The sequence below is a fragment of the Miscanthus floridulus genome, chromosome 6, assembly GCF_019320115.1.
Source record: "Miscanthus floridulus cultivar M001 chromosome 6, ASM1932011v1, whole genome shotgun sequence".
Taxonomy (NCBI): domain Eukaryota; kingdom Viridiplantae; phylum Streptophyta; class Magnoliopsida; order Poales; family Poaceae; genus Miscanthus; species Miscanthus floridulus.
The window spans coordinates 37,378,894-37,403,669 of record NC_089585.1 but is presented as its reverse complement, the minus strand read 5'-3'; the positions used below and the strand labels follow the sequence as shown (position 1 = coordinate 37,403,669).

At 42.4% G+C, this 24,776-nt stretch overlaps 2 protein-coding genes across 4 annotated transcripts; both read right to left on the bottom strand.

The window, feature by feature from the left end:
- Positions 1-14,055: 14,055 nt before the first annotated feature.
- LOC136455942 (chaperone protein dnaJ 72) lies at positions 14,056-17,121 on the bottom strand. Of its 3 annotated transcripts, none has more exons than XM_066455669.1 (4): positions 16,395-17,121; positions 15,818-15,887; positions 14,645-14,786; positions 14,056-14,309 (listed from the first exon to the last, which is right to left on the bottom strand). In XM_066455669.1, coding segments are annotated over exons 1-4 (657 nt in total). In that variant the 5' UTR covers positions 16,838-17,121; the 3' UTR covers positions 14,056-14,307. The 3 variants fall into 3 exon arrangements, with proteins under 3 accessions (XP_066311766.1, XP_066311767.1, XP_066311768.1); XM_066455670.1 differs by having other exon boundaries at positions 14,666-14,786; XM_066455671.1 differs by lacking the exon at positions 14,645-14,786.
- Positions 17,122-17,260: 139 nt separating this feature from the next.
- On the bottom strand, positions 17,261-20,632 carry LOC136455941 (uncharacterized). The gene is made up of 3 exons (XM_066455667.1): positions 20,314-20,632; positions 18,486-18,813; positions 17,261-17,709 (listed from the first exon to the last, which is right to left on the bottom strand). The coding sequence occupies exons 1-3, from the start codon at positions 20,492-20,494 to the stop codon at positions 17,502-17,504; spliced, it is 717 nt and encodes a 238-aa protein (XP_066311764.1). The 5' UTR covers positions 20,495-20,632; the 3' UTR covers positions 17,261-17,501.
- Between the last annotated feature and the right edge of the window lie 4,144 nt (positions 20,633-24,776).

The window sequence follows — 24,776 nt, the reverse complement described above, 5'->3', positions numbered from 1 at the left end:
TTTCCAATGGTGAGCCCTTCACAATGAGAAAATCCTGAAGGCATTCATACCAAGCTCTTGGGGCTTGCTTGAGCCCATATAGCGCCTTGGACGACCTATAAACATGATTAGAATATCTAGGGTCTTCAAACCCGGGAGATTGATCAACATAGACTAGTTCAATTATGAAGCCATTTAAAAATGCACTTTTAACATCCATTTGATATAATTTCATTTCATGATGCGATGCATATGCAAGGAGGATATGAATGGCTTCAAGTCTTGCAACTGGTGCAAAGGTCTCTCCAAAATCCAACCCTTCAACTTGAGAGAACCCCTTTGCAACTAGTCTTGCCTTGTTCCTTACAACAATGCCTTGATCATCTTGCTTGTTGCAAAACACCCACTTTGTTCCAATGACTCTTGCACCTTGTGGTCGCTCTTCAAGTGTCCAAACTTCATTGCAGGTGAAGTTGTTCAACTCTTCATGCATGGTATTTATCCAATCCGGATCTTGAAGAGCTTCTTCTACATTTGTAGGCTCAATGCAAGAAACAAACAAGTGATGTTCAATAAATGAAGCAAGTTTTTGAAAGCGAGTCATTACACCCTTTGAAGGACTCCCTATGATGAGATCTTGTGGATGTGTTTATAGTAGGGGTGAATTTCTTCTATCAACCACTTGAGGGGGAGGTTGTGGAGCATCAACATCTTAAGCTTGTGCCACCATTTGATCATAGGAGACATGAGTATCTTCATTTTCTATTCTCCTATCTTTATCATCATCTTGTGGCACATTTGATGAAGAAGGTGGATCAATCACTTGTACATCATCTTTATAATCTTTGGGCTTGATGTCTCCAACCGAAATGTTCTTCATGGCCTCCCTCAATGGTTCATCACCTACATCATCAAGATTCTCATGTGCTCCTTGGGAGCTATCAGATTCATTAAATTCCACATCATATGTTTCTTCAACCAAGCTGGTGGCATGATTAAATACCCGATATGCTTTGGACTTTGATGAGTAACCAATAAGAAAACTAATATCACAATGCCTTTGGAACTTCCCTAGGTGTTGCTGCTTCTTGTAGATGTAGCATTTACAACCAAACACTGACTTTGGAACTTCCCTAGGTGTTACATGTGGTGTTAATAGCTTCTGCCCATAGAGCTTCGGGTGTATTATACTCATCAAGCATTGTTATTGCAAGTGTGATAAGTGTTCTGTTCTTTCTCTCTACTATACCATTTTATTGAGTGTATGTTGCGGAGACCTCATGCTTGATCCCTACTTCATCACAATATGCTTCAATGTTTGTGTTGTCAAATTCTTTTCCATTGTCACTTCTTATCTTCTTGAGCTTCACTTCAAATTCATTTTGTGCTCTCTTGGCAAACTTTTTGAAACATGCGACCACTTTGGTCTTGTCATGAAGGAAGAAGACCCAAGTATATCTAGAGTAGTCATCAACTATCACAAGACAATAGAGATTTTCTCCCAAACTATTGTAAGTTGTTGGTCCAAATAGATCCATGTGAAGAAGCTCTAACACTCTTGTTGTTGACATGAAAGCTTTTATTGGATGAGTGTTTGCAACTTGCTTGCCAGCTTAACATGCACTACAAAGCTTGTCCTTTTCAAACTTCACATCCTTCAAACCTCTCACCAATTCATTCTTCATTAGCTTCTTGAGTGAGCTCATCCTAACATGTGCAAGTCTTCTATGCCATAGCCATCCAAGTGATGTTTTGGTGAATAAGCATGTCTTCAAGTTTGCATCTTCAAAGGTGAAATCCACTAGATATAGGTTGTTGTATATAAAACCCTTGAATATAACTTGATCATCATCTTTCTTTGATACAACCACTTCCTTCTCGGTAAACAAGCATTGAAAACCAAGATCACACAATTGACCAACGGATAGCAAGTTGAAACTCAATGAAGCAACATATAGCACATTTGATATTGAATGATCATTTGATATTGCAACTTTGCCCAATCCTTGAACTTTGCTATTTGAATTATCACCAAATGTAATCCTTTCTTGACCATCTACTTCTTCATCTAGTGAGGTGAACATATGAGGACCACCGGTCATATGTTGAGTGCAACCACTATCAATAATCCAATGACTTCCACCAGTCTTGTAGTTCACCTACACACAAGAGATCAAGCTTGTTGTTTAGGGACCCAAACTTGATGGGGGCTCTTGACTTTCTCAACTAGTGACTTTGCAACCCAAATTTGCTTAGGCCTATTCTTATTGGGTGGGCCTAAGAACATGACTTTCATTTTTCCACTAGAATCCTTTCTAAGCATGTAGTGAGCATTGAAAGCAAAGGGTCTAGCATGCTTGGGTAAAGGTTGTGGTGGTGTAGTTTGACACTCATGAGCAAAGTGACCTTCTTGTCCACACTCAAAACATCTCTTTGGCTTAGGCTTTGCCTTGTATTGTTGTTGATGTTGAGCTTGAGCTTTCTTCTCTTGATTTGTCAAGTACCTAATACCACTTCTATTCATCTTCATCATGGTGTTCATGAGTAGCTCACTTTGGAGATATTGGCCTCTTGTGAAGTTGCTCAAACCGGTCTTGAGATGTTCTTTCTCCAACTTGAGCTTCTTGTTTTCTTCTTTAAGTTCATCATGATTTTTCACCATCTTGAGTCTCTTGTTCTCTTCTTTAAGCATCTCATTCTCAAGAGCTATATCATTATCATTGTCAAGATTCTTTATTACAATTGTGTTGGTGGTTGATAGCTTTTCAAGATCTTCCTTGAGCTTTTCATTCTCATTCTTGAGCTTGACATAATCATCATAGTTGTCGGACTCAACCACTTTCTTACCTTTGCTACTAGAACCTTGCTCAATGCTCTCAATAATCAAGTCATCACATGATGTAGCTATATCAATCTTAACAACATTGTTAGTAGCATCATGTGGCTTATTGAATAATAACTCATGAGAAAGAACAAGATTGTCATGATTAATCTTGAGATTGGTGTACTCTTCCTTTAGCAAATTGCAACTAGTGGTGAGCTCATTATGTATCCCCTCAAGTTTATCATGTTCTTCTCTAAGCTTCTTTTTAGAGGATTTGAGCTCCTTGAGTTTGGATGACATAATTTTATTTTCTTCTCTAAGCTCAACACTAGCTTTTTCGGCTATGTCATACTTTGATAAGAGTGGGTCCTTCTCAAGTTCTAGATTTTCATTTTTAGCTCTTGTCTTTACAATGATTTTAGTGTATTGGTTTAGCAACTTGACAAGATCATCATAAGAAGGTGATTCAAATTCTTCATCACTATCACTACCACTTTCATCATTGCTAGCATTATCATCACCACTACTATCATCATCATTTTGTACCTTTTGTTCATCCTTGGCCATAAGGCATAGGTGTGTAGAGGATGACGGCAGCGGTGTCGGTAAAGATAGTGAAGAATCAATCGCAAGAGCAGCCACCTTCTCATTCTCATTCTCACTTTCATCATCGGATGAGCCACTTGATGATTCAATATCCGTGAGCCAATCACCAACAATGTATGCCTTGACATTCTTCTTCTTCTTGTGAAATTCCTTCTTCTTGCCATCCTTCTTCTTGTATGGCTTGTTCTTTTTCTTCTCATCATCATTTTCATCACTTGAATCATCTTTCTTGCCCTTGTACTTCTTGTACTTGTCTTTCTTAGGTTTGGGGCATTGATGAGCTAGATGACCAAGTTCTCCACAATTATAGCAATCCATTTTGGATATGGGCTTCCTTCTATCACTAGTGAAGAATTTCTTCTTCTTGACATTAAACTTGACACCATTCTTCTTTAGCTTCTTGAGCATCTTGATAGTTCTTCTCACTATGAGAGCAAGACTTACATCATCAATCTCATCATCACTTGAGCTATCATGATCAACTCTTGCTTTGTCCCTCTTCTCTTGGCTAGCCTTGAATGCCAAATCTTTCTTCTTAGTGGAATAAGAGCCATCTTGTGGAGTGCTGTGCATGTACATCCCATGTGCATTGATCTTCCCTAATATTTGAGTTGGTGTAGCGGTGGAAAGATCACTTTGATGAAGCACCATCATAATATGCCCATATTTGTCAATGGGGAGGACACTCAAGATCTTTCTTACAACATCAAAGGGTTGCATTTATGTGAGTCCAAGCCCATTGACTTCCTCTACAAGAATATTCAAGCGTGAATACATCTCATTGGTACTTTCTCTAGGAAGCATCTCAAATGAATTAAGGTTTTACATCATAAGGTGGTAGTGTTCCTCACGCTCACTCTTGGTTCCCTCATGGAGCGCACAAATGTCTGACCATAGTGCATGTGCGTCTTTGTGGTTCTACACACGGTTAAAGACATCCTTGCAAAGGCCTCTAAAGAGGGTGTTTTTAGCCTTTGCATTCCATTTCTCGTAGTTAACCTCATTGCCTTGAAGGTTGGTGGGATCCTTAAGTTTTGGGAAGCCTTGTGAGGCGGCTCTAAGAATTCCAACATCTAAAGCCTCTAGATATGCCTCCATGCAAATTTTCCAATAAGGAAAATCATCCCCCTCAAAGATAGGAGGGGTCCATCTCCGTGGGACATCTTGCTCTAGGCGGTTAAGCCTAATTTAGGGAGCACGAGGCTCTGATACCAATTGAAAGGATCAAGATGCCCAAGAGGAGGGGTGAATTGGGCTAATTCTAAATTTTTGCAATAATCAAGTCCTATACTTAGCCCACTTCACCCCTTATGCCTAGAATGTGTTTTTATTGTTCTCCTACACAAAAGTTTTGCACCCTAGGTTCTAATCCTACTCTAGCATGGCAATTCTAGGAATGTAAAGATATGAAATAAATTGCACAAATGTAAATACTCAAAGTAAAGAGAGGAAAAGGAACACGACGATGTTTTTTCGAGGTATCAGAGAGTCGTCACTCCCTACTAGTCCTCGTTGGAGCACCTGCTTAAGGGTGTAGCTCCCCTTGATTCGTGTAAGGACCAAGTGCTCTCTATAGGCTGATTCTTTAACACTTCGTCGTGGTGAATCACCCACAACCGCTCACAACATGACTTGGGTCATCCATAAGCTCTGTCGGATGATCACTAAGCTCCCAATCGTCACCGAGCCATCTAGGTGATGGCAATCACCAAGAGTAACAAGCACAAACTCTCACTTGACCAAGACAAGCCTAATGAGAAGGGTGGATGCACACTTGCTACTCCCAATCCACTAATGAGGTCCTTAATCTTGGATTATCAAATCTCAATCACCTCACTAGGCTCTTGCTCTCCCTTGCACTCCAAAGGTGTTTCTCAGCTGAACAAATGGGCAAGAAACCTCCTATGGACGAGTAGAGTAAGTATTTATACCCCTTCATTCAAAACATAACGTTTGGAGGCTGAGTCAGCATTCTGTAGGATGACTAGATGCTTCGGTCAGGGTGACCAGATGCTCCTGTCAGTTGTACCCACCACTATGTCAGAGAGAGCCATTAAGCTCTAACCAAACTCTGACCAGTGTCCGGTCTGCATCAACCGGACGTGTCTAGTCAAGAAAAAAACGTTCTAGAACCTTACTGGAGTCGATCGGACGCAAGCACCCCAGCGTCCGGTGCTCCTCCACTCAGCGTTCGGTCAGTATTAGACGACTATAGTAGATTGATTGGACTCTGACCAGCGTCCAGTTAGCACACACCGGACATGTCTGGTCAAGAAAAAGCCTCTTTCGAACATCTCTGGAGTTGACCGAACACAGGCACCCTAGCGTCCGGTGCTCCTCCACCTAGCATTCGGTTAGTACCAGATGACTGTAGTTGATCAAATGAACTGACTGGACTCACCCTTTATTGGCCAGCCATAACCAGACCAGCGTCCGGTTAGTCATTTGACCCTCCATTCACTTCCAACTCAAAATCCTATGTGAATGAAGTTGACTCCAATTGATCTTAGGGCTCTTCCTGAGCTACCTAGTGCTAGGTTTGACAAGTGTGCACCACACCTAACCCACTAGACTCACCTAGGTCAAGCTACTAGTCCATACCCCCTTAATAGTATGGACAAAGGAAAAACAAAGTCCTAAACTACTCTAAGTGTCTCTCCAACACCAAACGACACTTAGAACTAGTCCGTCCTTAACCTTGTCGTCCATTCTTTGAAAATCGAAAATGATTTCCATTGACGGGGGCATGAAAACCATAATTGCCCAATCAATTGTCATTACCATGATCAAACTTAATTTGCCTCTGCAAAACACACGTTAGTCATAGTAATCTCATGTCGTCATTAATCACCGAAACCCAACTAGGGGCCTAGATGCTTTCATATGAGTTAGTATAAGGTATGGACTATTGCATGAAGTATTTGTTGGTTGAAGTTAACAAGGTTTAGATCTATTTAAAATTGTGATAAAAGAGTTAATGGTTACTTAACCTCAATTGAAACCCTTAGCTTTCCTAGTATGGAAAAGTAGTAAGACAATGCCATTTTGACATTTAATTTCTAACAAAAATGTTTAAACACTAGTTGCACATTTTGGTATTGTTGATTGCATCAAAGTGGGTGCTTGAGCATGGCATAGGTTGACATTGTGTTGGATGTCACATTGTCCGCTCTAAAATTGCCCAAACTTCGTTAGAACGCGTTGTTGGCGCTCTGTTCGTGAACCGGCACTCTAGCGACGAACCCAAGTAGGCATCCTTGTATCTCCCCCTCTGGTCGCTCTCTGGACATGAGGTTTGCTTTGTTAGTTGGGTGTTAGTATCGACTTTAGGTGAGGGGAATTAATTGAGCCTCGATCATGATCGTTAGCGGCTTTTGCTTCGCTTTAAAATACGTGCATGGCACCAGTTGATACCTCTCGGCCTGAGTTCACGGACACTGCATGCGTGGGCGCTGCTGGTGCCAGGCTCATGCCATGGCTGGCCTGCTACTGCTAGCCAGCTCATGCGCTCGGGTCATGCCACGTAGCGCCTTGGCATCACGATGTCTGGCTCCGGTCGGCTACGGCTAGGTTTCCACTGTCGTCCACGTACCACCCTTTGGCTACCGAGCCATGCATGGGTCGAGCCATGGTTGCAGCCATTGTTGCTAGGTCAGCATGGCAGTCGCTCTACCCTCTAGTTCCTCTACCATGCCGAGCCGTGTGTCTTGGTCGTAGCCGCCCTCTCGTGCACACGCGCTCTCAGCCATGCACCTCACCTACCGCCGTGCCATTGCTATGTCCCGTGGCGTGATCCTAGCTACTCATCCCATCTACCTCTACTGCCACAACAGTGCATACCACCTCGCCTATGAGATAGGGAGGAGAAGACGGGTTGTGTATATCGGTAGTGCCACGCCAGCACGTGGTTAGAGTAACTGTCGCATTCGAGGCCCCACGCTCTCTGCTCCTTCAATTCGCCTAGCTCAAGGCTTCTCAGTCCAATTCCTCATACCAGTGAGTAGCATAGGTAGTCAGCTAGACGCCCATTTACCCTCAATCCCGGTCGGTCACTACCCATCGGCAAATTAGTGTTTTTGCTTGCCACCGGTCATGTGCGCCGCGCTGACCAGAAGGTTGGTGGTAAGGCATGTAGGCGTGGTAGCTGTTCAATTGATCGTAACCTTGAGCTCGCCTTGACTCCCTCTATCCACTGCTCGCACTATTTTGGCTAGGGTGCTCATCGTCGGTGGAGTGACGCGCCGGTGTCCATCGCAGAGCGCCGCTACCCCGCTCGGTTGCTAGTGGCTAGACCGCCGCAGCACCCTCTAGCTTCAACCATCAGTAGGGCATACACCACAGTGAACTACATATGCTCCTCCGCCATCTCTACCTTTCTGTGAGGGCGTAGGCTCACCAGAACAGTCGCGTCACCACCACAGATCGTCGCTCACCGCTACAGCCCATGATAGGGCGTCTCCGAGTTCCAAACCACCACCCATCCTTGCACGTTTAGCTATAGATGGTGGTCGGACACTCACTTCTGTCGTATCGAGCCTAGTTTGCCTGGCGTAACTGCCTTGTGTCATCGACCGCTGCGCCAGCGCACACGGGGATCCTGGGGACCTACCCGTGGTAAAGGCGAAGACATCATAGGGTATAATTGCTAGATTACTGATGGTAGGAATAGTTCTCATAATAGTCATGTTATTATGTAGAAGCACGGGGGTTTTCTGCAAAGCCGCCGTCACGCGCAGGCGCCTCGGCCTTGGGCTATTGCTAGGCCACCACGGCGCGCACGCAGCCACGCCATGCTGGACTGTTGGGCCTGAAGGGTCGCTGTCGACCCTTTCCTTTTTCTAATGTATTTTCTAATTTAGTTTCTAAGGTAAACTTGTAAATTCAATATAAAATTGTGTAGTTAACCAAAAAATTGTGAAACTAATTTTGTTAGGTTCCTAAAATCATGATCTATCGGCTAGTATATTTTATTCACATAGTTTTATAATATTCTTAGGAGCTATATAATTAATTGGAGGTGCTTAATATTGTCAAAACATGAACTTGTAGGAATTATTGTGATGAAGTGGTAGTAGTACTGGCCCTGAAATTTTTACAGTAGATTTTTAACAATATTAGGTGCTCACTGTAATTTTTGTAGCTCTATAAGAATTAGTTTGTTAATGTAACTAAATGAGCCCTAGTACAAAAATATATATTTAATCAATCAAATGTCAAAAATAATTGGGGGTTTGTAGAACAATAACATTTTCTGAAAACGAGCCTCACTTGACCATGTGGATACAAGGCTTAGTATTTTAGAGTTGTGGTTGCCGTTGATTATTTACGTCCCTGCGTTGCATCCACGTATTTCGTGATAGGAGCGATGTTGGATCGTGGAGTCATCGGGAGTAGCGGAAGCAGACGGTGACTTGATGATCATGCCACCAAGATGAAAGCTAACTTGGTTATATCTTACCCAGGCAAGCCCCGGTGCATAATCCCTATTATTCTGAACTTTATTTTATGTTTGTGCATTAAGTTTTAAGGAGTTGAATAAAAACCCACTTGCATATATATATCCTTATCCTCGGAGTCTTACTAGTAGGACAGGATCGTGTAGATTGTTATGCTACAGGACTTCGGTAGAAGTCGAGTGATTGCCTGTCACTCGCAAGAGATAGGAAATATATTATTGTTGTTATTATATTACTATCACATGGAATATATATATATATATATATATGAATGATAAATGGGAGGCCGGGCAGAATGGTACTTTGGATCTGGACTTGGTTTGGCATTCGAACGAGGCTCGGATTGCAATTGTGCCGCCTGTGTTGATTGAGGACCGTCCGTTGCATTGGATTCTAGTTAGGTCACAGACTTATTACCCTGAGCACATACTTGCTTATGGGGCGGGAAGACTCGTTGCTCTCTTGTCATGGGTTCTGACTCTTTCTGGGTCGACTAATTGGAGGTGGGGATGGTGGAGGTCTAAGCACCACACTGAGTCTAGGACTCAGGTGTGGGGGCTTAGAGTCCAAGTTTGGACGGGGACCTGAACCCCTTGATAGGAGAGTGGTGGGTTGATCCTGCTTGTGCCTGAGGTACAAGCGGGGCATGTGTTTTGGGGTACCCAGCTGGGATACATTGATTCGTGAATCGCTGTGTGATACAGTATGACTTGGCTACGATCTAGCACCATGGTAAGAACTAGAATATGAAAGATGATAAAATAGTTCTAATTGCTTACCACCTGCTTGAAAGTAGCACATGTGCTTACTTAGAATGGTTAGTTAATGAACTAATGACGACTGCTAATGAAATTAAATATAAGGGCGCACATTTAGTAATGCTCCTGCAGATGCAATAAATCCATAAGCCAAATTGCCTTGCATATCCTTGGAGTCTTTTCTTTTCTCCTGATGGGTAAGTCTTGCAGAGTACAATTGAGTACTCAAAGTTTGTTCTGCCCTATTGCAGGTGACAGGTGGATGTTAGAGCTGACACTTGTGTCTGGGAACCTTTTGGTGGACTCAGCGAGGATTTCCTTAACGTTGCGGGCATAGAGTTTATTTGAAACTTCCACTCAAAATGTTTTACAATGGAAAAACTTATAACATATTATGATGTATATAACGGATCCTCATGTTAATGTTTAACTTGTCATTAAATGATTTTATTTCCGCTGAAACTCTGATAACATGGTTATATCCCGCTGTTATAAACAATAGATATTATACTCTGATGTTGCACGAAAAGTGATGTAAGAATGGCTAAAATGTTGTAAGCTTTATTCTCCCATTTATGATCCTGTTGAAAATGTGGATTTTTGGGTTCTCCCTTAGGGTGTGCTCGATAGGAATGCCTGATGTAGCTCACCTTCGGGGTGCTTAGTGTCTAGTGGAAGATAAGTGCATCCATAAGTGAGTTATTTCGGATGGTTCTACCACAGTCACCAAGCATCTGTCGCCTAATGCTAGCAGGCACAATGAGACACACTAAGACCCAAAAGTAATACCCGAATGTGTGACAATAACAAAAGCAAAAGCATTATATACCGAGAACATAACAAATACATGCAAATTGCAGCATTGTAATAACATTTTTTGTGGTGAAAGTTTTATGAGATAACACAATGTTCGTTACAAAAATTGAACAGTGTTTGTTACATGGGTACAATACATAAATAGTTCAAATGAAACACAATGCGGCACTGAGAAAGTTCTACTACAATACAAATACCAAATCTAAAGCATTGAACTAGCACACCTGTACCAATCCTCTACCACACTTCTACCAATCCTCGGTCTGAAACATACTAAGTAAGCAACTCGTCGTTCGAGTACCAGTCCTCTACCACTACCTCGTTGTTGTGGCTAGGCTCACCTGCATTGCCCTGATCTGCCTGTCACCTGTAGTAAGCTGCCTCCGCTTCACATGTGGCCTCTGTGGCCTAAGTCAAGAACGTGTCCTCCTCCATCTAGATCATGTGGCTAGGCTCACCTGCATTTCCTTGATCTTTATGTCGCCTATAGTAAGCAGCCTCTATTTCATCTACGGCCTCTGCGGCCTAAGAGAATAACACGTCCTCCTCCGCTTGCAAGCCCGCATCTGCTTGAGCAATAAGCTCGCTAAGTCTGCCAGTGTCTTCCTCAGCCTCCTCCGCCTGCAAGCCCGCCTCCACTAGAGCGATGAGATCGCTCAACCTGGCAGTGTTGTCCTCATCCTCATCCCCATCATCGGCCAACACAATCAGAGATTGTACAGTGCGACCAGCTCGCGTTCTGTGCTCATCTAACTTCTTTTCCTCATACCTTGCACGGGCCACCACTATGGCATGGTCCTTGCTGCTTCTAATCCCTTCATGTATAAAATGCAACTAGTTAGCAACGCGATTATAATACATTTAAAATCAGGCAATGAAAATAAAAAAAAGCTTTCAAGCACTCACAGGCACATAATGCAACAATATGGTCATTCAAGACCTGCATCTATACTCTTGTCTCCTTCCTTGCCTCCTTCCTTGCCCTCTCCTCCTCTAACGCCCTCCGTCTCTCCAACCATCATTTGTCAAGCCTAACATCAATTGGGTTATGAATATCGCGATGTCTAGCAAATTCACGCATCTTCTTTTTATGATGTTTAATAAATAGATTGACGTAGTCAGGTCCATATCCCCTCTTCTATGTAATTACTTGCCTCCCCTTCAGTTCATCTAAGAACTTAGTTTGACCATCATAACATTCTCACCTGCATTTCCTAGTGCTCTGTTCAAACGAAAAAATATATCATATATGTCTTAGCAAAAGAAATAAAATACGATTTTATGTTTACCACAAAAATAACCAACCTCATCATAGTCAACCATATGGCTGCAATAATGGCATATTCCAAACTCTAAAGGGACTGGACCGTAGTTGGATTTAACATCATATTCGCATATGACTGGAGGTGCTTTGTAAATTAACCTTTCTTTCTTCTTTTCCTTTGCCTTTGGTGGCTTCGGCCATTGATTCTTAGGATCGTAGAGCCACTCATTGAAACGACACTTCACAAATCCATAACGCTATAAGAGAATACATTAGTACACGCACACATATAGAGAGAAACATTTAAACAGATACACTTTCCACTTACTTCGTGCTTGTTCGGACATACAAACTCCAATGTATTCTTAGGGTTTATCATAGCTCGATCTCCGCATTCGCACAGAGGAGGTTCCTCGAGTCGTCTAACTACGGCTAGGTGCTTCTCCTTAGCCATCATTGGCGGGGGGTTAGGGGGTGGAACCCACCGCTCGAAGTGCTCACGTGGATGTCTCTCTCTACACCAATCGTTGAAAAGAAGGTACCTAAGATCAAACTTGTCTGCACCGTCGATCCACTGAAAGAAAAAGCACCTCTCATAGGCCTATACAACAAGATTCCAACAAAATATTAGTAGCCTACTTACACAAATGAAGAAAAAAAGATAGTGGAAATAATTACTTATATTAAAACGACTGCATGTGTAGAAGCAACGCGTCGCTGTGTCTGGATGTCTCGATTGAAACACATCGGCCGGGAAACTACAATCACAATTAGGGACAGGGAGGTCAGGAGGGACGAGGGCATCTTTGCTAGACGCGTCGGGGTATAATTCTCTAGGACAACCCCGTTTTCGCCAAAACTCATCCCGTTACATGTCTTGCATCTAACAAAACGGTTGTAATTTAACAAACAAAAATCAAAACATCACAAATTAATGTCAATGAGAACCATTTGCATTACAACAAATAAAATATAACCTACACTTTGGTGCAAACTCTATCTTAGATGTAAACATGCAAACTATATAAAAATTATACTTTGGACACTAAAAAATAAAATTTGATACATCAACAGTGTGTCCATATATTTATTCACATATAAAAGTTGAGATGCAAACTCAAACAAGAAAAATTCATATAAAAATTGACCTTTGAATACATAGTAATCATAATTTTAACTAACCAATTAATATTAACATTGGCAATCCTAATCCTAATTCTTCAATCCAACGTTCTAACGAACTCATATTTTCCTCTATACCCTAACTACTCATTCAAATCCTTTGATCCACCGTGGAGGCCGATGAGCTTCATTACCTTGACAAGGCCGAGGAGAAGCTTCGAGGAAGGTAGGGAGGGGGCCGACAAGGGAGGGAAAGTCGGCGGCCGGCCGTGGGGGAGCCGGGAGGCAATGACGTGGGCGCCGCGAGCGGCCTCACCTCGAGTTGGGCAGACAGACAGAGGGAGGGAGCCAGCGCCGCAATGGGTAAGTAAAGCCTCGCCGCGCCATGATGCATGGCGCGTCGGCCCCGCCACGTCAACGGTCACCGCGGCCGTTGACCGCCCCATGCCACGCCGCCATGCATGGCGCGGCAGCATGAATTTGCCGCGCCATGCAAACAGGCGCACCTAAAAGTGTTACTTTTGAAAAAAAAAACAAAATAAACTGTGTTAGAATTAAAAATAGTTTAAAAAGTGTTAAAAATAAAAAAAATCGCACATTGCCTGTCTAAGCACAAGCATCAATTCATTAACCACTAGATAGGAACTCCTGGAACGAGTTCACGAGAACAAAAGGAAAAGGGAATGTGTTGAACATTTTCAGCTACAAACATCAAATTATTTTTAACTTCTTGGAACACACATGTGCAATTAAATGGAAAATGGTTATGCTGGAGTAGTACTATAGTGCTAGTGATCTTAGCTGCCATATTCCTGAAAGGAAACGAGAACATGAAACGGGAACAAAAATGGGAATCGATACATTATATGTTTTTTGTATTATATGAACGTAAATGTTTCATGACGGGAATATGAATGTTGTCAAAAACGAGGAATGTGGTCATGTTCCATGTTTCTGGGCTGCTAAGCTAGCTATCCGTCCCTCCAAAAAATGCAATTTTAGAATAGTGCTTAGTCAAGTTATCTTAAATTTGACTAATAAATTTATTTAAAAAAAAAAGGCCTTAATTTTCATACCCAGAGCTAATAACAAGTAACATAGGGCGACGAGAGTAGGCTGGGTTCCCGACTGAACCTAAACATTGTCAGATGTACAGCTGAAATCTATTGCTATTTCCCGCTTTGCTATGAACAATAGCAACACTGCAACCATGTAGCTGTCCCCGAAACGTACGTGAATTACAGCCATTTATTCAACAGTCACCTCTTTTCGTCAGCAAAAGAATCAGGGATCAAGCACAAGCTCATGATACAAAAATTGTTCAGAACTATACGTGTTACAAAGTAAGCATCAGGATCTGGACAACAATATGCACATCGGTTTGGACGTCATCAGTATATATATGTACTAATGTACCATGAAAGGCTCTACGTATCTCCCTTCTGCGTCTTTCTGACCTTCTCCATGGCATCGTCAAATGATTTCTGCACAGTAAGAAATGCACCCATTTATTTCACTGCATCGGGCATAGTATGCAACAATAGAGCGTGAGATCATACACTATCCCGCAACAGTTACATGTACAGATTGTCTTTCCATATAGATCTTGCTTTTCTAATCACTCAATTATTTCAAGGCTTACCATCTAACTGCTTATTCAACATGTCAGAACCGGAATATCAGTACACTGTTCATAGAGGGTTTTATTGTTAGTACATCTACAAGGACTTTTTATTTTACTTTTCAGGATCCTAAGGTAGGATATAGTCATATCATATTCAATATTCGCATTTAGTGATAAGTAAATTCTAGCTCTTACAATCATAAGCGGCAAGCGCACCAGAGTTTGCAATATCTTGATGATTGCCATAAAGTCTCCTCAAGTTAAGCCCCTTACATAGGTAACCATGCTGATGCAATCTCAAGTAGCTAGTTAGGACTTTGTGCAGACTACATAGTACCTAAAGTCCACCACTCAGCGTATGCAAAAAAGAAAAGAGGGCTACCAATTATAATAGTAATACTATAATGAGAAATTGACGTCAAATCTAAAAAGGAGCAGAGTACAGTTACAAAGTTTGAATCATTTTACTGTCTACCATGCAACAGATCATGATCTACGCCTCTGTGGGGCTCACTACTAGCAAAGTGTGAACATGTGAATCACATAAGAATGAATAAACCGCATGTTATCAAATAATGATCTTCCTAAAGTACAATGCAAGAATCTTATGTTCGCGGCTCTACTCATCTAGTTTCACATTTTAATTTTATTATATTAAAAGCCAAGATTTTCCTTAAACGAACAGTGAGCAACATTTGCAGAGCTGAGCCTATGCCATAGTTTTAAACAAAGTATCAATAACAATGGGAGGTAGTGGGAACACAAACCTAGGGCATTGTAATGTTTTTATTTATATAACTAACCAACCTGTCAGGAAAAAAGAGAAAATATTCCTGTTACACATTAGAATTTTAGATATGACCAAAAAGAGGGTGTACCCAGTCCTCAAAGCTCCCACAAGGTGCAAATCATATAATCTACTGTTTTTGGTTTGCTTAGATTCAGCTTCACTCTTGGGTTGTAATATGACAACATCAACAGCAGAAGGCCGCATCGATCAAACAAGTCATTTCACCAGTCCATTTCTTGTCTACAACTTGCCAAAGCAAAATGAGTGAACTTTATAATTTTTCTTCTAATCACACCTCCCTCCACATTGTTTTTTCATGCAGGAGCAGGACCCTTTTATCATTAACAAACCAATCAAGAGCTGATTTCTTGGCTATCGCCCATCACCCATTAGCACATGGCATAACCTCACAAGGACCAAAAATTACAAATTAGCTACTCAATTTATAAGTTCAACAGCTTATACCAATTGGCGGTTAATAAAATTCATACTGACAAATAGGCATTATACCAAGGGAATAAATCTGATTATTTGAACATTGTGAAAATTAATGAAGGAACACAATGGAACACACTTACCCCGGAGTTATTCATCTTCCAAATTTCTAAAATACTCCCATCAAGAAAAGCTACCCCAGATAGCAGTACACTGAAATAAATAGTTATCGATAAGAGTTTTCAACAGGAGTATCAGATTTAAAATAGTAAGATCACCATAACTATAATAGTTCGTAGAAAGCAAAAACACTACACTGAACAACACTAGTTTGCAACACCCAGCATGTGTTTGCTGAAACTTGTAACAACCATAGTAAGTCTTTCTCCAGTTTTCTTATGAAACTGGCCTGCATTACATTTGACCGAACACAAATGGTCAATGGAAACAACAATAGCCTGCAACCATAGTAAGCCACATTTGCATATTTAGCTCCATTGTGAACTCCCTAGATCAGGAACTGTCTTGTGTGCTTAGTAAACAATCCGGGCTGGCACTCATCAAAAGAACAACGCAACTAAGCAAACCTACAGACGAACCCCTCTTGCAAATATTGCAAGCAACTAACCGATGGACATTCCCGGAAGCCCCTTTTTGCACGGCGGAAATAATAGCGAATGATAGACGAAAACTTTCGATATCGACGCCTGTTTGGCTTACCTGGCGAATCCCAGATTGATAAGGAAGCCTCGCCGAGTGACTGCCTTCAGCAAGAATTCCCAATCAATTAACCCCACCGAGGCGCCGGCACCCGCTGTCCCCGGAGGCGTCCGTCGCCACGAACCGCCGCCATGGCCGTACCCATACCCGTACCCGTAGGAAGCCGACGAGGAGGCCCAACCAGAGGAGGAGGTACGCGCGTAGGAAGACGTGGAACCGTGAAGGCGGAGGTCGTACTCGGCGCGGCGTCTGTCGTCGGAGATGACGTGGTACGCGTCGGACGCCTGGCGAAACCGGCGCGCGGCGTCGGCACGGGCGGCCGCGTCGGTGGAGCCGGCGTGGAGGTCAGGGTGGTCGCGGAGCGCGCTGCGGCGGAAGGCAGCCTTGACCTCAGCCTTGGTGGCATCTCGCCGGATACCCAGCGTCTGGTAGTGGTCGCCCATCGCCCGCCTGCGCCAAGGCGATCGGATTTCGGTCGCTGGATCGCAGGAGGAAAGGCGAATGAGGAGCAGGGAGAGCCGGGGGTCTCAGGAGACGAAAGGGATCGGCGGCGACGGCGACGGCGGCGGCGTGGCCGCTCTGCCTGCCGCGCGTTCTTCCCCGGCCCGTCTCGGCTCTTTGTAGTATACTGGGCCGAATTTGCGCTAAGCCCACTGAACCTAAGCTTTCACCTTCTGCCAACAGTCAGTCAAAACACCATTTGGTTAATTGGATTTCACTTTTACACCCAATATAAACAGACTTTTTTTTGAAAAACAAAATGGATGGAAAGGAAAAGAACTAAGAAAACGAAATTTCAACAAACAATTTATTGTGTCCAAAGGTAGGAAGGTAAACATTTCAGAATGCCAAAAAAGAGGCCACTATTATCACAATTCACAACGGTACAAACTTCACGCTGTTTGCGCAATATATTCACTTTTTTTTTGACAAGGCAATATATTCACTTTTTTTTTTGACAAGGCAATATATTCACTTGATCAGATGATATGTATGCCCAGCAAAACCAGAGCGGCAGCTTAAGTCGATAATCAGATTGTATACAGCATCCATAGTGCGGGACGGTTAGGGGGACAACAAACATATGAAACTTCAGTATCTAGGCATCTAGAGAGACACGAGTTTCCGGTGCTGCACATGCTCGTGGAGAGAGTGCTCATCACCATCGTGATGATGGAACACATATGTTAAGACTCCAACAAGGCACAGCACGGTGCCGACAAGGATCTTGTCATAGCGCTCAACCCAGTGGAACTTGATTTGGCTAGCACCATAGAATGAAAGGGCCACCAAGGATGTCATCACTGTGATGGTGCTGCAGGAAGAAACGAAATGGATGAGAAAACAAGAATCGATGTAAGAAGCATCTTTCTCGTACTTCATGAAACTACTATCACATTCAAAACAAAGCACCTAGAAAAAATGAAGGATATGAATGACAGCTAACAATACTTACCCGTACAAACCATGGTTGAACAAAAGTGTGAATTAGTCCACAGATAAAAAAAAAATTGAGCGCTGCACTAATAAAGCTGCCAATCATTTTAACATGAGCACATGACGATAACTAGTGATCCCGTCAAACACTGTCGAGATTGGTTCCCTCAGTCAATTGACTCCTACTGTACATATGTGCTACAACAAAATGATGACTAAAAAGAAGCAAGAGAAATATCTCAAAAGGAAGATCTTGAAAACTGAAAGAAACGAGATTATGAGTTCATGCTTAGCAAATGCATCGGTATATTATTCTACTTGAGTTTGCTCCTTTTTGTCTCAGTGTGCTCCAAGTATCAGCTAAGGTAACACAAAGTGCTCATAGGTCCTAACAGAGTAAATCCTGCTGCTAAGAAACTTCTAAGAGGCGAGGAGGACATAGGTAATCCTGATGATCATGGGTCAGCAATGCTACTTTTTTGCTTCATTAATTTAGATAGGGATAAAAACATCTTTCCATAATTTAAATCTTGTTTCAACTTTAGTGAGTTAACAAACCCCGTAAAAGAAAGGACATGATAGTACAATTGTAATTGGTAGTGCCACAAGTAAAATAACAAAAGGGAAATCAGTGGAGTGAAAGGGGGTGAAGACCTGAAGAGGAGCACAATGATCGCAAGAATCATCATCGAGGAAGAGTTGCCAACAGCAAGAAAAACTGGAAGAGTTGTTGCACAGGGTGATAATGCAGGTACAAGTACAAGACCAGCGACTGCCATCTTTTCCATTGGATGATTATGAGCATGGCTATGACCACCTTTTCCTAAGGCAAACAACAAGATATAACTTCCTCCAAGAAAAATCAGCAACAGCGAGGCAAGTTTATGCACTGTTTCTTCGCCAGCTATAGTATTTGCCATAGTAACTGCAGTTATCCCGAGAAGAGACGTAGAAACAACATGAAGAACACCTCCAAATGCAGCTGCAGAAGTTAGCAATCTTTTTTTAGAAGAAACATATAGAAAGAAGGGCATCATTTCAAAAATAACAATGTCCTAGTCACTAAATCATAGAAAATACAAGAATGAAGAATATGAAATTGCAAGTTCTTAGAGCATCTCCAAGAGTACCCAATATTTTCTTCCCAAAAACATGGAGTTTTATAACTCCTAAAAAAGTATTGGAAGGAATAAAGAAGACCATCTCTATATTCTCCAAGAGTTTCTAATAATCCACCCCTAAAATATAGAAGACAATTTTACATCAGGAATCCTATACTATTTCTAAATTATCCTAACCACTTTTATATATTCTTTCTCTCTTGTACATTTGCATCAGGAACCCTTTCCTACTCTTTATTCTTTCCACGCCCTTCCATCTTTAGATTGGCCAACAAACACGTGTGGGGAGAGAAGATACGCGCGACTCGGAAGTTACGCGGAACAGGGTGACTTTTCCCAAGATCTAAAAGATTAGGAGGATGGATTAGGAGTTGATGGAGAGGGTTTTTTTCTCATCTTACTAAAAACAAGGATTAGGAAGGGATTTAGGGAACTCTTGGAGATGCTCTTAGAGAGTATGCTACCCAGGATGAAGCAAACAGGGTGAACCAAAACAGTGGAACCAAGATGAGATAAAACATAGATGTAGTGCATGAATCATTTAACTCATCATTAATTCTTAAGAGATCACGACAAATATGATGCAATTAGTACACTGGCAGATTAGATCACAACTATAACTTTTCTCTTAGAAGCTGCTACAGCCTAATTCAGAACCAATTTTAGGCATGTGCTGGCAACTGGTCTAAACAAAGCTTTGTCAACTTGCTTGCCCAAACTTGGCTCGTGGATAGAACACATGACATTACTTGCATTACTAAGAAACACTGCAACAACAGCCATCTGTCACAATCACCGCAATCGGATGTACACATGAAATCAGCACAAGTCGGAAGAAGACATGACACACTTTCCCTAGAAAATTGTGTTCCCTGAACCGTGGAACAATATTCCACCAAGAAAGGAAGGTAACAGAAGCACATATGCAGTCTACTATCTCCATACAAATCCGTCCACGCAGAAAATCAGAACATGGGGATTAGGGAGCATGGGCACCTGAACATGCTGCCATTGCCCATGCAATCTCATTCGGATGTTCAGGCAGCACTCAGCATATGCCATACGCACTAGGCAGCAGCCAGGCACCACCACACTACCATGGCACAAAAACTGCCATCGTTTGTTAATGCCACGATGCACAACCGGATCCAACCAAGGGAACCAACCACCGAGAGCAGCCCAACCTGATTATAAAACCCTAATGGCCCTCTCTTGCACGACCAATTGGGCGCTAGCCTTCGCCCACCCACGTCAAACTATGCACCAGATCTGGAGGCGGTAAACAGTAACGAGCCGCAATCGCAGCAAGCGGGGAAAACGAGGCACGGGGGGGAGGAAGGGGAGGGGAGGTGGGTACTGACTGACGAGGAGGGTGCGGGAGAGCGGCCAGCGCTGCGCGCGCGCGACGATGGAGAAGGGGAGCCAGTGCGTGGGGATGAAGGAGTGCAACAGCGACACCGTGGCGATGCCCCCGATCGTCGACGCCTCCTCCGCGGTCCACCGGAAGCCCCCCAGCCCCCCGCCGCCGCCGCCGCCGTCCATCCCCTGCTCAATCCGGTCAGCTGCGCGCCGCCGACGCCGCCGCCGCCGCCGAGACGCAGTTCCCTAGGCGCCCCGACGGGACGGTTCGGGAGCGGGAGATCTGTGAAGGGACGGGAGCAAAGGACAAGGAGGACCAGAGGCAGAGGGGACGATGGGTGAGAGACTGGTGGGAAGAAAGCGAGGGGAGTTGGAGTGCGAAGCGTGCGAAAGCGGTCCGGCGCCAACTGCGCAGGCCGGGGTCCCGTTCCGGCTAGACCGCTAGACGACGAGATACAAGTATTCAGCCCAGCCCGGCCCAGTATTTCTCGTCCTGTATTTCAGTATTTGCGCCTAGTACATTGAAGCGCGTGATACAAAGTACACTGTGCAGATACGGATATACTCCATTTTCAAATCAAATTCTTCGTGAAACATGTTTTGTGTTTATTATTTGAACCGCGTTTTGCAAGTGGAAACCGTTCTTTAGATCCTAAATGGTGCATTAAATAGTTTGACTATTTACAATAAAAAAACGGCATAAACGACCTAAACAAAACAAAGCATCTCAATATGTGAGACTTGAGAGGGAGTGGGATTTTTTACGGATTTGTTTCAACGAGGCTATAGGTTGTGAAAGGAGTCTTGGTAGCTTTTACGAAGTTTTTGAATACCGAATCCCTTTACAGACAAGAGATTATTACTCCCCCGCCCCACACACACACCACACACACAAATGCTCATCGCGCACTTTGAGAAGTCAAACAATATTAAATTTGACTAAATATATACACAAAAATAATAATGCATATGCTACCAAATACATATCATTAGATTAATTATGTCATATATTTTTATAATAAACCTATTTAGAGATATAAATGATAATACTATTTTTAATAAATCTAGTCAAACATTAGATTGGTTGACTCCTTGAAGTATGAGATAAGCACTTGTTTTGGGATAGAGGGAGTATCGTATAAAATTCTTTATGTTTTCAACTATTTTTGTGGACCATGTGGAATATCTGAAATAAAATGGGAATAGAGAAGAAGTTTGCACGATCATCTAATGAAATTTTCCACAAAATACTTTTTTGTTTCCTACAGAAATGGCAGTGATTGTTGGAGAAGGGTGATGTCAGATACTTGAATGACAAGATCAATTCAATGAGAAGCTTGCTGGAAATCTTGTGAAAGTGAACTAAGAACCTGGAACTAGAGAAGGGCTTTTGTAAGAGTTTAGATATAGCGATTAGCACTTCTTTGTGTTTGCGTCATTGTTTCAGCTTTGTTCTCTGGTTTGAACCAGGAGGGTAAATTTTCTATGTAAGTTGGCAACCCTAGCGGTGATGTTGGTGTTTTAAAATTGTGTAAACACTTATATGCATTCTACGAAAACAGAGTTTTCCTCCAAAAAAAATTTATATATTTAGTGGTACTATACCTAATCGCTTAGATCATTTAACTGTTTTTAAACACCGTCAAAATCGTCTAAGAGCAACTCTAAAAGATTATGTAAAATAAGAGTCTAAAATCCATGGTTTAGCCATTCTCTAAAATAGAACATCCTCCAAAAGAGAGAAAAAAAAGTAGAGTAATGCAACGGCCTTTCTAAATTTTTCATTTTCTACTTTTTAAAGCTGACATGTCATGCTGAGATTGGTTCGCTTCTCTGTTTCCTGTACTCCATCCATTTGCTAGCACACCACCATGCAGATGGCGAGCCTTCGAGGCTTGCTATTTTTACCCAACGAGAAGTACGGGATGGATGACTTGTTATTTTGAAAAACATAATAGAATACCTATTGGAGCCGTGATTCTTCCAAAAATACCTAAAATAGGATTTCACAACTCAAATGGCTACTCTCTTGGAACAAAGGGTAACTGATCGTTTACTATTTAGTATTTAGGATAATATTGCTTGGAACAAAGCTAAAACAAACTATAAACTTAATCGAAAGTGATTGTAGCAGCCACTCATCACTAACAATAGTTGCACAGGCACTAACCAAACAGTAGTAACCTATTTCTTCATATAACATTTTTCTACATCCTATTTCTTCTGTCTCTCCATAACATTTTCCTGCCTCCTCCTCAACCAAAGGAACCTGTCTTCCATTTAAAAAATGGAAAACACAAAAAAACACATAAAAGCATGCATGCAGAAACAAATGCAAAATATAGGCCTGTCGACATGCATGTCGATGTACCTACATTAGTCAATGCTAAAGTTTTCCATTTTAGTGTTAGAAATTTTTCAACCACAACCGAATTCGTAAATCCAGACAAAAAATTTTCAAGACTTAAACATAAAGTATGATTTCCCAAAAATTTTAGATGTAAATAGCATGATTTATTACTACACATCTATTGAGTAGAAGAATATGCAACATAGATAATAGAAAAATGAGTCTAGAGTTATATATTACAATAAGGTGCATGTATTACTGTAATATGAAATTTCAGTTACATCTACATATTATAATAATCTGTAGATGTAAGAAAGTTTATAAATTATGGTACAAAATCTTTAATGAGACTGACATCACAAAACATGTAGGGCACTCATTGCTGAAGACATGACACCCATGCATATGACCATATTTGGCACATGGTATGGAGGGGTAGGAGGCCAGCAAGGGTGTCCAAGTCAAGAAGGAGGTCCGAGGCTAATTCGGTTCGAATCCCCGAGGTGGAGGCCCAAAGCAACTCAAGTTCGAGTCTGCCTCGGCTTCCAGGACCAGTCTGCCTTAAACTGGTCACCCAGGATGCATCTGGACTCCGTTTTTGACGCTCCACATATGGTTGGAAAAATAATTTGATAAGGAACCCAATCCAAGTGTTTCACGTCAAAAGACCTTTGGAATCAACGGGAATCGTCGAAACAAGTCAGCGTCCAGAATCTGCCAGGGTGTAGCGACACCGTCTTTGGGTCCGTTGGGCCGTGTATCGCGTTTGGGCCCATTAGGGGGCACGTCCAGGGGGGTGACGCCCAAGACTCTATAAATAGCAGCTGTCGCTCTCCTTAGGGTTTGGGTTTTGTTTAGTTCTTGATTTCCTCGTGAAACAGACGTCGTTTTGCTGCAATTGTCGCCGTCAAGGCCGCTTGCTGTGAACCAGAGCCCCAGTTCTTGATCTTGTTCGTCTGTGGTGATTAGTCCTTTCGAATAAAGACTTGAACTCTTTCTCATTATCATAAGCCTCATATTTATTTGCAATTTCAGATTGCGTTTATCTCGTTCTTACTTGTGTTCTCGATTCGCTTGCAGGAAAGCCTTCTCGGCGAGGTCAATCGCGTTCGCGTGGTTGATAACCAACAAAGCAGTGGTGTAACGGTTGTGGGGGTCCGAATCAGTTTTGGTTCGAAGCCTAGATCGTGAACGTCGAGTCTCCACCAATCGATGCTATCATACCTTTCGGAAGATCGGGCCTAGTCTACATCACTCATGCTATTCTATGAGCACCTTCAAAAGAGGACTAAACTGACATATCATGAAATTGATAAAGTCACTATAGACCAGAAGTGAATCCAAGTAATAATAAGTAAGAGCACAAGCCACCACTCTTTTACAAGGCCTTCACACAACAATACTTAGTGTATCTTCAATCATTCTTTTTTTTCTCTTGGAGCCCATCTCTGTCACATGCGTCTCACAATTGGTGGACACACTACTTACCACTAAAAAATGGCGTTATTAAATCTAAAAAAAGATAAGTATCAGTGTCAAGTCAAGATTTTAAGCTAAGGTGGGCAAGCCCCATTTTCACCATAAGAAATGTAACCACACACAAACATGATATATTGTTCCATAAAAGAAAACACATTAAAGCTTCTGGTCCAAACATATATCTACCCTTGTAGAGATTAGAGAAGGTTTGCAAGCATCGATGATTTTCGTTTTCTCTTTTTGGATAAAGACATCGGATGATGTTGAGTTCAGCAGGGGCCCCCAATATTTGAGAAACCAAAGGGGTCGCTCCACAAATTTAAACTGGACGTGTCACCTGCTCACTGTGATTTTTTTATTTTTAACACTTTTTGTAAACTAATTTTAAATCTAACACTATTTGTTTTTTTTTAAACTAACACTTTTGGTCGCGCCTATTGCCATGGCGCGGCAAAACGTGCCGCACCATGCATGGTGCGCGGCGGGAGGCTAACATGGTGACGACCGGGGCTGCTGACCGGTGATGTGGTAGGGTCTGCCGCGCCACCGACCACGGCGTGGCAGAACCTGGACATAGATAGAAAATCGGCTATTGTCGGTGAGGATCGGCACCGACGCAACCATGGACCCCGGCTT